The sequence below is a fragment of the Papilio machaon genome, chromosome 22 (genome assembly GCF_912999745.1).
Source record: "Papilio machaon chromosome 22, ilPapMach1.1, whole genome shotgun sequence".
Taxonomy (NCBI): Eukaryota; Metazoa; Arthropoda; class Insecta; order Lepidoptera; family Papilionidae; genus Papilio; species Papilio machaon.
In genome coordinates, this window is record NC_060007.1 from 1,022,644 (window position 1) to 1,036,323 (window position 13,680).

A 13,680-nucleotide genomic window follows, 5' to 3' on the forward strand; every position below is an offset into this window, starting at 1 on the left:
GAAACTCTATGTGTGTGAACCAATCTTTGGGTTTTATCTTATCTCGTCTACGTGATTGACTGAGGTCTAGTCACCCCTAGTAGGTGGCAGGCCCTAAGCCCACGTTCTGGATGTCTATGGAAAATTATGACTTCCAGTTTGTTTTGTGGAAATGTAAAATCAAAAACAGATTTATGTAGTTCTTTAATTAATAATTGAGAAGTATTTTATGTTTGTTGCTGGCCATTAAGTCATTGGTACAATCGTTCAGTTGAGATGCCATAGCGCATTCGTCTTTATTCTTGGAACTTGCCTCAATACATTTATCCACATTCTTATCGAGTTTTTTCAATAATTTTGTATCCCGTGCGAAAAATTTGCTCACCAGTAATATGAGATTACCTAAAAGTTTGTCATAAAAAAAAAGTTTAATGAAAATTTTTCTTAATTTGTGTTCTCCGCAAAAATCCATACTTGGACTGGTGTTAGTGATGTTACTGACCGAACTGAATTCTAAAATTTACTTTTAACTAAGTATTAAACCTTTTTGTAAATAATGATTGCTAAGGAATAAATTATTTATTACTAATTTTGACATTTTTTTTTCAAACCCCTGCCATCAAATCTTTCATTCATCTTTGCCATTCTTTTATTGTATACTAGTAGTCGCCCGCGACTTCGTACACTCGGTATTTTTTTAAAAACTTAATAAGTAGCCTATATGTTCTTCCAAACTATGCTCTACATCTGTGCCAAATTTCAACAAGGTCCTTTGAGCTGTTCCGGAGATACTCGAGGAATGACTTCCATTTGAAGTATGTCTTTTGTGTGGTCGTGGTATTGCACCAGTCAAGCCTGCACATTCATGCATCTACCACTGTTTGTGACACTTGTGTTCTAACCAGTGATGAAAATATAATATGTTTTTAAACAAGTTTTACGACATTGTAAACGCAACGTAATTTGATAATGTTACCTTTAACAATTTTGCCATTGTTTATAACTCCATTACGTTTTAAAACGCAAGCTATAAGACATTCGCCGTGTATGGGAGAGTCCTTCTTTGGTGACAATCTTCTTACTGTTTTCCTCTCTTTAGCTTCAACTTCTTTCAAACATTCCGTCATGTTCCTTCTGAACTGCTCAACATGGGGAGATACTTCGTTTGGAAAACCGCTGTACGACCAATGTAATTCTTTTTCTTCTTGCTTTGTTTTACCTTAGTATAATAAATTAAAAAATGAAAATAAGTATTCACATTTAGCCAAGTTGTTTAGTACTGACTTTAGACTTAAGAATAACTATTTGCTCATGATTTCTTTTTATATCATAAGGTGGCAAACGGTCACCTGGATACGCCAAAATAGCGAATCCGCAATTGCCGACCTTTAAGCGACAGAAGAGGGGACGCATAGGAAGAGGATATATGCTCTTTCTATGCGTTCATCTCATCCCGTCAAATCCACTTCCCCTTCCCATTCTTTCCTTATAAGAAAAGGGTGGGAAGGGAACGTGGATTAGTCCCATGTATTTTTTTTTAATTTATGGTTTGCAAATGAAATTAGAAGCTGTTTTTTTTTATTTAAAAGGATCACTTATGAACTTTCTTTTTGTACCTAGATAACTTGTGATAAACTTAACCTTATTTTATGAAACTGCCACATTATGTAAGGTTAAAAATAAGATTATTGTCGGCGGATAAGAGAGGAGGCGATTCGAGGTTTAGGCTAAGCGCCATTTGCGTCCGGCCACCTCAAGCCCGGTGAAACCGTAAATGCCTCTTCAAGGCAAACAGTGACTACTTAGTCACTAAAAAGGAGGCGATCGTGACCGTCACATGTAAGCAGCCTTCTCGAAGGAGTATTGCACACTTAGCGTTGCCAGGCGTCCGGATAAAGCCGAACATAGGTAGGCTTTTTGATTCCGTGTCCGGCCAAAATAAACGGCTTTCGGGCTTTTGTTAGTCTTTTTACATTTCCCAAACGAGAGTGTACCTTTTAATACTGAGACAAAATCCTAAACAATATAGGGTGTCCGACCTTTCTACCCAAATGTCCGGTCAAACTGGCTAGTCTGTCCGGCTAGTAATAATTTGGCGACCTGGCAACCCTATGCACACGTAGCGTTAATCAGTGTTTTTTTTATCAGCGTTTTATCTTTAATCAAACTAAAATGATGATCTTTTGTTGATATAAAATTAAGTTGAGAATAATGCCTTAAAATATTATTAACAAAATACCATTTCGTCTATCCTTCCTTTCCAGTTTCAAATTTCTCGATATAACTGTATTCTTGTCTATTTTAACTTCATGTACCGCATCCAAACCAATATGCTCTTTTTCTTGAGTTTTACTTTTTTGTTCATTACAAAAAACTATCGCAAATAAAGCAAGTACAAACACTCCTGTGTACTTCATTTTACGAAATGTTATAAAACTTTGATAAAGAAAACTTTAACAAATTGTTTAACGATAAATTAATTGCTTGTTAACGAATTAATTTGATAACGTTTTATAGTTTTTTTTGCGTGCAAATTTAACAACTAAAATTGATGTAAACAGGCTTTTTGTAGTCGTTAACAATCCCCTTTAAAGCATCACATATTTCCAGGTTGTTCCAAATAAAAATAAAACAAGATTAACTTAAAATAATACTTTATTTTACAAATACTTATTTAAAAATTCAACTATATACAAAACATTTAGAAATAAAAATAATTTGAACTATACAACTTATATAAATATAAAAGACGAAAGCAGTCAAAGTATGAAGATGGTTATTTAAAACAAATTTTATTAACAGTTCAATATCATACATTTCAAATACTAAAATCCGCGCCATATTGTGACGTCATAAATCTTATCCAAAACAACTAAGATCATTGAGCCTAGCACATTTGTGGCAATCGCTATCTTCATAGTCAAAATTTATATTAACACTAGCTGTCGCCCGCGACTCCGTCCGCGCGCATTTAAAAAAAACTAAACGGGGGGTAGTAAAAATAGATGTTGTCCGATTCTCAGACCTATTGAAAATGCTCACAAAATTTCATGAGAATCGGTCAAGCCGTTTCGGAGGAGTTTAACCACAAACACCGCCATACGAGAATTTTATATATTAGAAGTTTATGCAGCACACTAACCGAGCATAAAGTACACCAAAAATCTCATATCATACTAATATTATAAACTAGCTTTTACCCGCGACTCCGTCCGCGCGGAATAAAAAATAGAAAACGGGGTAAAAATTATCCTATGTCCGTTTCCTGGTTCTAAGCTACCTGCCCAACAATTTTCAGTCAAATCAGTTCGACCGATCTTGAGTTATAAATAGTGTAAATAAAACGACTTTCTTTTATATATATAGATGTGCATATTTGGATGTTTGTTTGAAAGTATCTCCGGAACGGCTCAACGGATCTTGATGAAATTTGTCACAGATGCAGAACATAGTCTAAACTAATTAAGATTTTTTTTTAATTCTGCGCGAATTAAGTCACGATAGACAACTAGTTATGACAAGGATACGATGGCAATTGACACAAATATCTTAGCCCACAATAACAATTTCGCTCGTCCATTTAACTGACACATATTGTTGTCTTTGTTCTTTCAAACCAGAATGTAAAAGACGACATGAATCAAATATTAAGACTTAATACACAAGGCAACGTTAAACGTCCAAACGTATACTGTATGGTTGCGTCGCGAGATTTGTGTAGCGAGAACTTCATACATACAATGTTGAATCGTCGACGTGAGTCGTGTATAAAGGTATAGCGACTACATGTCAGCTGTATTAATTTATTCCGCCATCTTGAAAATTGCACCGACTTCGACAATACGACCTTGACAATAAGATTGCGCGCGTCTTTTTCGATGACAGATATGACAAATATTGTATTGCGTAAGTTTATTAGTGACTAAATACGGAGTTTCGAAGATTTACGTTGTCTTATGTACAAAGGGTAAATCAAAATTTGACCGAACGGTAATAGCTTTCTTATTTTTGTACTTTTATTGTTTTCTCATATAATTTTAGATTTTTATTACAAATTGATAGACAACAAGCAATCAGCATCGAAAACAAACTTATTCAAACATATTTCAAATATTATTAAAGTAAAATACGCGCGAAATATGTTTTTTATTTATATTTTTCCAGTCATGTATTTTTTTTTACTAAATATTAAATGCATTTAATCTTAATTAATAATATTTACACATTTTATTTATTTTGTTTAAAAATTAAAAATACTTTGTAGCATTTATATTTTTTCTTATTTTTTTTTTTATATATTATTTTCTAATTGGCTGGTGTTACCACATCTGAAAAGATAACCTTTAATTAATAAAAGCTACAAATAATTACTAACAAGCTACAATTAATTAATAAATTACAAATGCGTTAATAACATTTGAAAAAAAAATGTGTAAGATAAAAAATTGTATGGTCACTGTGTAAAATTACATAACTGTGTAATTACATAACTGAGATGTAAAACGATTAATTTCTAAAAGCAGAAATGGCCAATATGATTAGACTAGAGATGTACTGTTTAAGAACGAAACCAAATACAAACTTAACAAAATTTTAAATGAAAAAAACGTATTTATTAATTTTTATTATATAAAAAAAGAAATTATAAAACTGGCAATTCAATTCTTATTAAATTCATATAAAGATTAATCTGAGCATTGCGTATGAGCATCTTTCGCTACCTTATATTTCAATTATTTATATGTATATTTTGCCTTGTTACGATCAAATGAACTAATAGTTGCGATTGTTCACTTTATTGACTTTTCGAGTCAATAAGGTTTATTGCCATAATCAAACAAGAATATCTGAATGGTGTGAGAGGCGCTGCTATCGCAAATGGTACTGTCGGAATATAAAACCTATAGACACAGAAAATGACATAAAATAAAAGATGACACGACAGATATAGTACAAAAAAGATGTTGTGACATTTACGTTGACGAGCTGTCATAATTTAGTTTGACTTATGCCCATTGTTTCATATACCTTGTCAGTGTATATCTATGTATTGTATGATAGTGTATGGCAGTGTGTGTGGAGGTGAGGGGGGGTGGGTGTTACCTGGCGTGGTGGGGGCGCAGGCGGCACAGAGCGGGGCCTGGCGTGGTGCGGCCAGTCCGGGGAGGGGGGCACGACGACACACGCAGCGAGTACACACACAATGCCCACAACCCCAACAGTGGTGCTAACACAATACAACTAAACTAGTAACACTTTGATAACTTAAAAATGTATGCTAAGACACAATAAAAAAAAATAATTTTTAATATTCATAGTTATTTTTGACCAAATTTGAAATATCCTCAAAACAATTTGTCGTGACTGTTTTTTTATATTAAAAGGTGGCAAAAAAGCAAACAGCCACCTGAATTCGCCGAAATAACGAGGCAACCGTTGTCCATAGACATCTGCAAATTATGATGCGTTGCCTACCTTTAATCAACCAAGAAGGGAAGCACAGAAAAAGGATATTCCCCCTATGCGTCCCCTCTTCCGCCAAATCCACTTCCCTTCCCATCCTTTCCTATTAAGTAAAGTGGGAAGGGAAATAGGACTAAAATTAGGTCTCCGGCACACACTAATTGAACACTTAGGGTAAAAAAATATCTTTCTTACACTCTCAATCGACTGGTGCCAATTTAACTGAAAGAGACATAGCTAAAGGTAACATTTAAAGCCCTAAAAAGTTAACTTAAAAGACAAGCAATTTGTTACCTTCCTGCTGTAGTGATCCAGCGGCGTGGAGCAGCTGCACTCGGTGACATTCTTGAGGCTCTTCCAGTCCAGCGCCACCGAGTGCACCTCGCTTTCCAGTGCCGCTAAACTCGCCGGTACTGACTCCTCCACCCTCTGGTACAAAAAATATTAGTGGCGCTAGTGTGCTAAAGAAATAGCGATAGTGGCGACACTTTTGAAATTAAATGTACATTCGTAATTATTTCGTAGGCTAACAATATTTAACATACCTCAGTGATAAGTGGTATGTTGGTGGGTTTCTGAGCAGGCGCAGCTTCCTTGAGAGGATGATCATGGTTAGCGCACTCTAACTCCGAGAGGCCGCCACTGGACTCGTATAGTAACCTAGAAAACATATTGAAGCAAATAACTTTAAAACATGTTTTGACTTAAGTTTTGTCTTGAAACATATCTTCATCTCTTACATTCTATTTGACAAAACAGAGACATATATGATAAACAAAGATACATAGCCGAGAGCGTCGGTGGCTCAGGAGTTAAGTACTTGATTTGCAATCTGAAGTTCCTGGGTTCGAATCCCGCCATGTACCAATGTGTTTTTCGACTCTCGATTTACGTATGTACATTTATCTACATTCTTACGATGAGGGATAACATCGTGATGCTGCACATATCTGAGAAGAAATTCAATGATATGTGTGAAGTCAACCCGCACTTGGTCAGTGTGGTTGACTATGGCCTAGTCACCCCTAACTTGGGGTAGGCTCCGAGCCCCTCAGTGGGGACGTATAGTGAGCTGATGATGATGATGATGATGAAAGATACATACTTGTTGTCAATCTGCAGGGTTTCAGTTTTAGTTTCAATGTCAACAGTGTCAATGCCACCATTTTGATAATTGACAACTGTAGAGTCTTTCTCTCTGTTCTTTTCTGTTTTTCTACCGGACAAAAGGTTCTTGAACGTCGAAATTCTCTGTAAAAAAAATATTTATATGAATATTTAACAACGGTATAAATTTACATCACTTTAATAGGTCACTTTTGACATTAGTTTAAACTTCATAATGAGGTGACTTGCTTAAAAAATCGATTAAAGTGAATGAATCGATTCGAACTTCAAATTTTTTTTTTTAATTTTATGTAACATCCTTAGTGTTTAAAAAAAAAGTGTTCACTGACAAAACATTGTAAAGACGTTCGATTGACATAACAATAAATGTGTAATTAAAATTTGATAAAAAGTCAAGCAATTAACTAATATAGGAACGTCTAAAACACTCACGTACATATGTCCGGTGTCGGCACCGACTAGTTTCGAGCCCATCGGAGGCCCTTCATCAGGGTGAGCGACGGGCCGCGTCCGCGAAATAATACCAGTCCCACTCACCCCCAGGCCCTGAAGGGCCTCCGATAGGCTCGAAACTAGTCAGTGCCGACACCGGATATACCTATAAATGAGTGTTTTAGCCGTTCCTATATTAGTTCATGATAATGTCTCACGAAAGCTTAAATAATTTAATAACTAAAGCAACTGTGTAGTTGTAAAAATAAATAATATTTTATTTAAATGCCGCCATTACAAGGTTACGTTGTTTGATTTTGATGAAGTGTCAAATGTGACGTATTAAAATGGCCCTGCTATAGATTACTAAAACTTTCATCGGGAATTTTGTTTCACTAGAAAAATGCACAGTTAGACTCACATTTAGTCATCTGGTCTTGTTTACCCTACCTTGTATTAATTGCCCTACCTTAGCGAGGTAGTTGATATGATAGTCGAGTGCAGAGGCATGTTGCACGGCGGCGGGCAGCAGGTCTGCGAGTGGCTCACGAGGATGTACCCCGCCCTCGTGCCGGCAGTACATGCCGCGCCAGAAACTAAATATATCAATCTTACTAATATTATAAATACGAATGTATGGATGGATGGATGTATGTTTGTAAAAATGTATTTCCAGAAAGGCTACATAGATCTATATGAAATTTGACAGAGATGTAGAACATAGTCCGAGCGGTTTACACAATCAACATGCTTTATTAATAACTAGCTTTTACCCGCGACTCCGTCCGCGCGGAATAAAAAAAATGCACACAATATAAAAAAGTTCCTATGTCCGTCTCCTAGTTCTAAGCTACCTCCCCATCAATTTTCAGCTAAATCAGTTCAACTGATCTTGAGTTATTAATAGTGTAACTAACACGACTTTCTTTTACATATATAATTTCAATGTTTTTTGCGGTTTAAGGTCATCTGCTCTCCCCCCACATCCCTTTACGCTTTGGAAACTCAACATTACGTTACATTAGTTAGTTTATAATAAGTACCGTATACTCTGTGCGCTGAGGTCAGGTTTGAGCAGGTCGGGGTGCGCCTTAGGGTTGTAGAGGGGGTTCTTGTACTCGCTCAGGTGACTCGCCATGTAGCCCCACAGTGAGAACGTACGCTCTGACAACCTGATAAAGTTAAAACAGTACATTCCATTAAACCGTTGGCGCTAGTGTGCTAATAACAATGCACACTAGCGCCATCACATAATACTGGCAACTAAATTACCTCACAAAGTACAAAATTAACTTAAAGATGCAATAAACTTTCAGATAACTGACCTTAGATCCCGTCTATCTTTCTGACAGTTGCCAATAAATGTACCATATTGACAGGCGTGTGCGTGGTCATGTAACGTCAGCAAAAACCTTTCATTAAATTGGAATGCCTGCAAATTAAAAAATAAACTATTAAATAATAATTAAACTTCGTTAATTTATCATCAGTGTTCATGTCAGTCAGTCTGTGAAGTCATGAATTAGTCAGTTCATCAGTCAGTGTGTCACCTGTGGTGTTTGGCGGAACATCTGCCAGGTGCAGTCGAGCAGCTGTGTGAAGACAGGCGCGCGCTCCCGACTGTCGCCCGCCACGTGGCCGCAGCGCGCCGCGAACTTGTGACCAAACGATAACCAGTCCTTCTCTATTAGTGCCTGCAGACATACACACATACATATTTTAATAGTGATAGACGCCATCATTTTGCACGAATGGGCTTCGCTTGCAATACCACGACCACACAGAAGACAGGTGTTAAGTGGAAGTAATTTCGCGTACAGTCTGACGAGTATGCGTGTCAGAGAACTAATTTTAGTACTTTTTCACTTCCCACCCTTTTCTTATAAAAAATGGGAACGGGAGGTGGATTTTGACTAAAGAAGAAACGCATAGCTAGGAGAAATATTTTCTTTCAATGCGTTCTCTCCTTCGTCGATTAAAAGTAAGCAGCGATTACTTCTTTACTTCCGCGAATTTAGTTTGCCACAGTTTATAATTTAAAGAAAAAATTACAACCATCAATTATCTTTTCGAGTCAACATTTTTTCTTATCTATATATATAAAAGAAAGTCGTGTTAGTTATATTATTTATAACTCAAGAACGGCTGAATCGATTTGACTGAAAATTGGTGGGCAGGTAGCTTAGAACCAGGAAAAAACGGACATAGGATAATTTTTACCCCGTTTTATATATTTTATTCCGCACGGACGGAGTCGCGGGTAAAAGCTAGTATTTTATAAAAAACTAATTATTATTTGCCGCTTCAAATTATCAAACCAAATATATTTTTATGGTAATTACCTTCAAAACCATAAGATAGAAAGAAACATATTTAAAATTGAGAAATATTAGTTTAACATGACATGTATAGTTTATTTGTGTATTGTATGTGTGTACCTGGTATCCATTAATAGTACGATAGTGCGGGTCCAGACACAGCGCGGCGAGCGAGCACGCCTGCGCGGTGCGGTCCCAGCCGTCACTGCAGTGCACGCACACGCTCACCCCGCTAGACACCGCGTTAGCTATCCACCAAGATGTCTCCAGTATCGACCTGACGGTACATAACCCTATAAGCCAGTTTTGACCTGATGCACAAGCCAAGCATATAAGCCAGTATTAATCTGATATAAGACAGTGTAAGCCATTATTGACCTGAAAGATAAGCCACGCCTATAAGCCAATACTAGCCTGTTATATAAGCCAGTATTGACCTGATATTTAAGTCCAAAATATAAAATTTCAGTAAGAGTGTGAATGACTGAACAAGTGACTCACTTTATATGCTTCAACCAGCCTGAGGACTCTAAGCCGCTCAGGAACGATGACATAGAGGGTGTGTTCTGTTCGCAAGCTAAAACATAATATAAAGACTTGATTTATCAAATTATCAGTTTTCGGAGTACAAAACGTAAGTTTAACTTTTTAATTAGTTGGTTAATTTACCATGACTTTACAAAACTACCAACAGAGACAAATTGAAAAAAAATGCTTACTTTCGACGAGTTTCTGCAAACTCTTTCTCATGACATGTATGTTGCCGATGCCCATAAACTGGAACTTGATATTTTCGTAAAACGCCTCGTTCTCATATCCTTTGCCCGCCGCGCGATTTACCATAGCGTTGATCTATAACATAGTAGTTTTCTTTTCATTTCTAATCCTAATGAAGAGTTTCATTTAAATCTTGTCAATTTGACATTAGTAATTAGCAAAACTTTAGTCTTTAGTTAATTCGCAAAAATAAAAGAGAACACGCTGTAGATACTTAAAAAAAAACTATGTAAAATGAAATTTCAAAAGACTTTTAAATGTCTTAAAACACAATTCAAATAGCTTACCCTAGGCCTCGTGTCTACCACATACATATAACCACAGTTTGGGTTTGCTCGTCTAATTAGATCCAGCATCTGTTCATCTTCCATACATCTGGAAGTATTGAATCCAATGAAAAATTACATAAAACAAGTCAACTTCTAGAAGCTTAATTTTATTGACAAAACTACTTGATTGTCAAATTATAGAAAAATATTTCTAATTAATATTACCTAGATTAAAAATGCTAGATCGATCATATTAGGATACAAAGATACAAGGTAATACCTTGCAGAGAATCCACTGAGCGGCTGACTGCATCGCGCAATCGCCGCCTTGTTGTGATGCAGGTAGGCGAGAGCTGGCAGTCGACCTCGAGACCTGAAGCTGGCGCTGCCCAACAGCACCGCCGTACTCGCGCGCGCCGGCACGTACACCTCGCTCGGGTACGTGTCACACAACTGACAACATTATCTCATTTCAACTGGGACACGTGTCGCGTAACTGCTAACTTAACAGAACCGAGGCACGTGTCTCAGAATTGCCACCATAAATATAGATCAAATGTTAATTGGAACATTTCGCATACCTGACAAAATAAAGAATACAATATCTGATTTCAAATGTCATACGTGTCACATACTTGCCAACATAACAAACAGAGCAATCAGATTTTATAAGTTCTCGTATCCTATTTCTTTTGACTAACACAGTTCTAGTTTCTGTACCTCGTAATCCCTGTTAGCATTGCATAGCACCCAGTGCTCGTTAGGAACATTCATCCGCTGGTACTCAGTCTGGATGTCGAAGAAGTTCCAGCCGGCTGACTTGGGCAGGTCGTCGGGAGTTGATTTGTAGTGAAAACAGTACAGCTCCTCTATATGAACTGAAAACATAAATCACTAATATTAGTAATAAAAATAGTAGCTACCGCATTCAGACGTATAATGCTCATACAGTATAGAATTGTCTTGTGGAAACAACACAGGTTCTCCCTACCTAAGCAACAGTCTTTTCCACTATATGAAAAAATACCTTTATCACCTTACCTGGTTGACTGAGTCGTAGCAAAGTCTGATGCATTTCATGACAATCCCGTTCCCTCGGGATTACGAAGAATACCGATTGGAATGTCTTTGTGCGTACTAGCAACGGCGAACCCGTCGTGGTGATGGGCAACCGCTCTACTGACGATATATGCATTAGAAGTATCTGAAACAAAGCATCATCAGTCTACATCCGCAACCACATAAAAACAGCCAAGACATTCATAAAAGTGAAATTAGGTATGCGCTTCTGAAGATGGAAAGATGCGTTTTAAATTATATTTCTTTATGTCTAACAATCCCTAGAAGAAAGATAAAAGACTCACCCATGTCTCTTTTCTCATATCATGATCGACGAATATGAGATGCGTTGTCGCGAAGTACAATGTGCCTTTTGATGGATTTCTTACGTTGTATTTGTCCAGTAGTTGAACATTCTCCAACTGAAATCGAATATTAATAAGAGTGATTAAATATTTCTTCCCAAAAATATTAATGATCGTGGGATTCAAGGAAATCAAAAGAACATAATTCAACCAAACACATTTATTATCACAACAAAAATATTTTAGGAATAAGACTTCTAAAAACACACAATTCTACTTCTTTTTGCCGTGCTGTGCAGCGTGTGGCTTCTTTTTATCGACTCCCTTTCCTGTTTCTTTAAGAGTCTCCTCTGCAATTGCCTGCAAAGAATGTACAGTGCGGTCCACTTCAGTAAGAATTTCATGGCATCGCTGATGCAAGGAATCCATAGACTTTGTCACACAAGACTCTAATGCATCGCTACCTTTTACCAATGCAGAAGTTATCTTCATAGCTTCCAATGCAGAGTAATTACCACCTTCATTAAACAATTTCAAATGGGATAAATATTGAACATTCGCGATTCTTGCCTGCTGTACTCGATTCGCAATGGACTTCTCGCACAATTCTGCTATTGAAGACAAACTTTCATAAAACTGTCGCCTATGATTCGACAGACGAGTCGAGTAACTCAACATTTTTAACCTCTTCACTTCGACATCAACCTCGGGAGATTCGAGCTCTTCCATTCCCGCTTTGATGCTGTTTAGCCACTGAGAAATCTGGTACAAGCTAGGATTGTCAAACGTTATATATTGTGCTACTTCTTGTGGCAAATTAGTAACCAAACTATTGATGGCACCTATATGAGATTCTAAACAAACATCGTGTCTACGAAGCTCCGCCAAACGTAAATCGCGTGCCGCCGCTATGCGTTCCTTGCGGACTTCGAGTGACATAAGTTTTAACGAGAGCCGTTTTTTTAATGGCAAAGATCGTTCACTGAGCCACGAATTAACTTGACGTTCCAGTTTTTCTGAAAGTAAAGGTAGACTATTCTGAAACGACTCCAGAAATCCATTTCTCCAGTTGCTGAGTGCTATCTCTTGTACTTCCGTTTGGAATATTTCCCGCGAGAGAGCCACCTTCATATCACAAGCGGAAAGACGAGCTCGTGTGTCTTGTATACTATCCTCGCTTCCAGTAATTAGATAAGATGCAATTGGATGTTTACTAATGAATAAATCGAATTCCGCTTGCACAGTATTCGAGAGTGGGACATGGAGGTTAGCAAGCTCGTTCAGTCGACCGATTTCAGCTTCGCTGTGATATGTGTACTCGTTTGATTTCTGCTTTAATAATGCTAGAAGAACGTCATAAAAAGATTGCAATTTATCTACATCATTAGCTGTAAGCAATTGTTCGAAGGATATATTGAAGGCCAGTTCACTTGCAAGTTCCAGTGAGTCGTGTTTACTTATGAGGTCTTCGACTGCGGCAAGAGTGAGTTTCTGAGCGAGGGCCACTCTGATCATATGCGCGTCCCAGAGGTGACATGATTCATGTAAAAGCATATACGTGTCCTTTAACTCCTTTCCCAAAGACGTTAAACTATTTTGAATCATTTTGATACAATTGCTTATTTCAGATACATTCTCATCGTCACCAATTTTTGAATTGACATTTGTAACAGAAAATCTATTTCGATTTATATTTTCAAGTTTCTCATCAAAGACTTGATTGTTGCAGCAAATTTTACTTTCTATGAATTTACCGTCACCAATTCGATGATATAGAACGTTTACATTTACTAAAAAATCATAGTACAAGTCTGCAACTGCTTTTTTATATTCTTCTGTTAGTCGAGTTACAGAAATATTATCTTTCTTAGCATTAATTAGAGGTTGACTGAGTTGTAATTTGTCAGTGTTTTCTTTTATATAAGCACTTGTTATTCGTTTCTGAACAAT

The 13,680-nt window shown here is 37.0% G+C and overlaps 2 protein-coding genes across 3 annotated transcripts in view; both read right to left on the reverse strand.

Moving 5' to 3' along the window:
- Positions 1-155: 155 nt before the first annotated feature.
- On the reverse strand, positions 156-2,400 carry LOC106719354. Its single transcript, XM_014513685.2, has 3 exons — positions 2,219-2,400; positions 956-1,198; positions 156-381 (listed from the first exon to the last, which is right to left on the reverse strand). Exons 1-3 carry the CDS (start codon positions 2,394-2,396, stop codon positions 188-190), a joined length of 615 nt encoding a protein of 204 aa, XP_014369171.2. The 5' UTR covers positions 2,397-2,400; the 3' UTR covers positions 156-187.
- A 1,875-nt stretch (positions 2,401-4,275) lies between these two features.
- The window catches only part of LOC106719353 (myotubularin-related protein 6), a 30,014-nt gene continuing 20,609 nt past the window's right edge, over positions 4,276-13,680 (reverse strand). For both annotated transcript variants that reach the window (XM_045683405.1, XM_045683404.1), the window contains exons 2-18: positions 11,731-11,847; positions 11,408-11,570; positions 11,087-11,244; positions 10,647-10,819; positions 10,385-10,472; positions 10,040-10,172; positions 9,822-9,897; positions 9,441-9,597; positions 8,553-8,696; positions 8,328-8,434; positions 8,046-8,174; positions 7,472-7,598; positions 6,548-6,693; positions 5,988-6,102; positions 5,737-5,871; positions 5,083-5,206; positions 4,276-4,307 (exon numbers count right to left, since the gene is read on the reverse strand). In XM_045683405.1, coding sequence (XP_045539361.1) covers positions 4,285-4,307; positions 5,083-5,206; positions 5,737-5,871; positions 5,988-6,102; positions 6,548-6,693; positions 7,472-7,598; positions 8,046-8,174; positions 8,328-8,434; positions 8,553-8,696; positions 9,441-9,597; positions 9,822-9,897; positions 10,040-10,172; positions 10,385-10,472; positions 10,647-10,819; positions 11,087-11,244; positions 11,408-11,570; positions 11,731-11,847 — 2,115 coding nt within the window. In that variant the 3' untranslated portion in view covers positions 4,276-4,284. The remainder of the gene's footprint in view (positions 4,308-5,082; positions 5,207-5,736; positions 5,872-5,987; positions 6,103-6,547; positions 6,694-7,471; positions 7,599-8,045; positions 8,175-8,327; positions 8,435-8,552; positions 8,697-9,440; positions 9,598-9,821; positions 9,898-10,039; positions 10,173-10,384; positions 10,473-10,646; positions 10,820-11,086; positions 11,245-11,407; positions 11,571-11,730; positions 11,848-13,680) is intronic.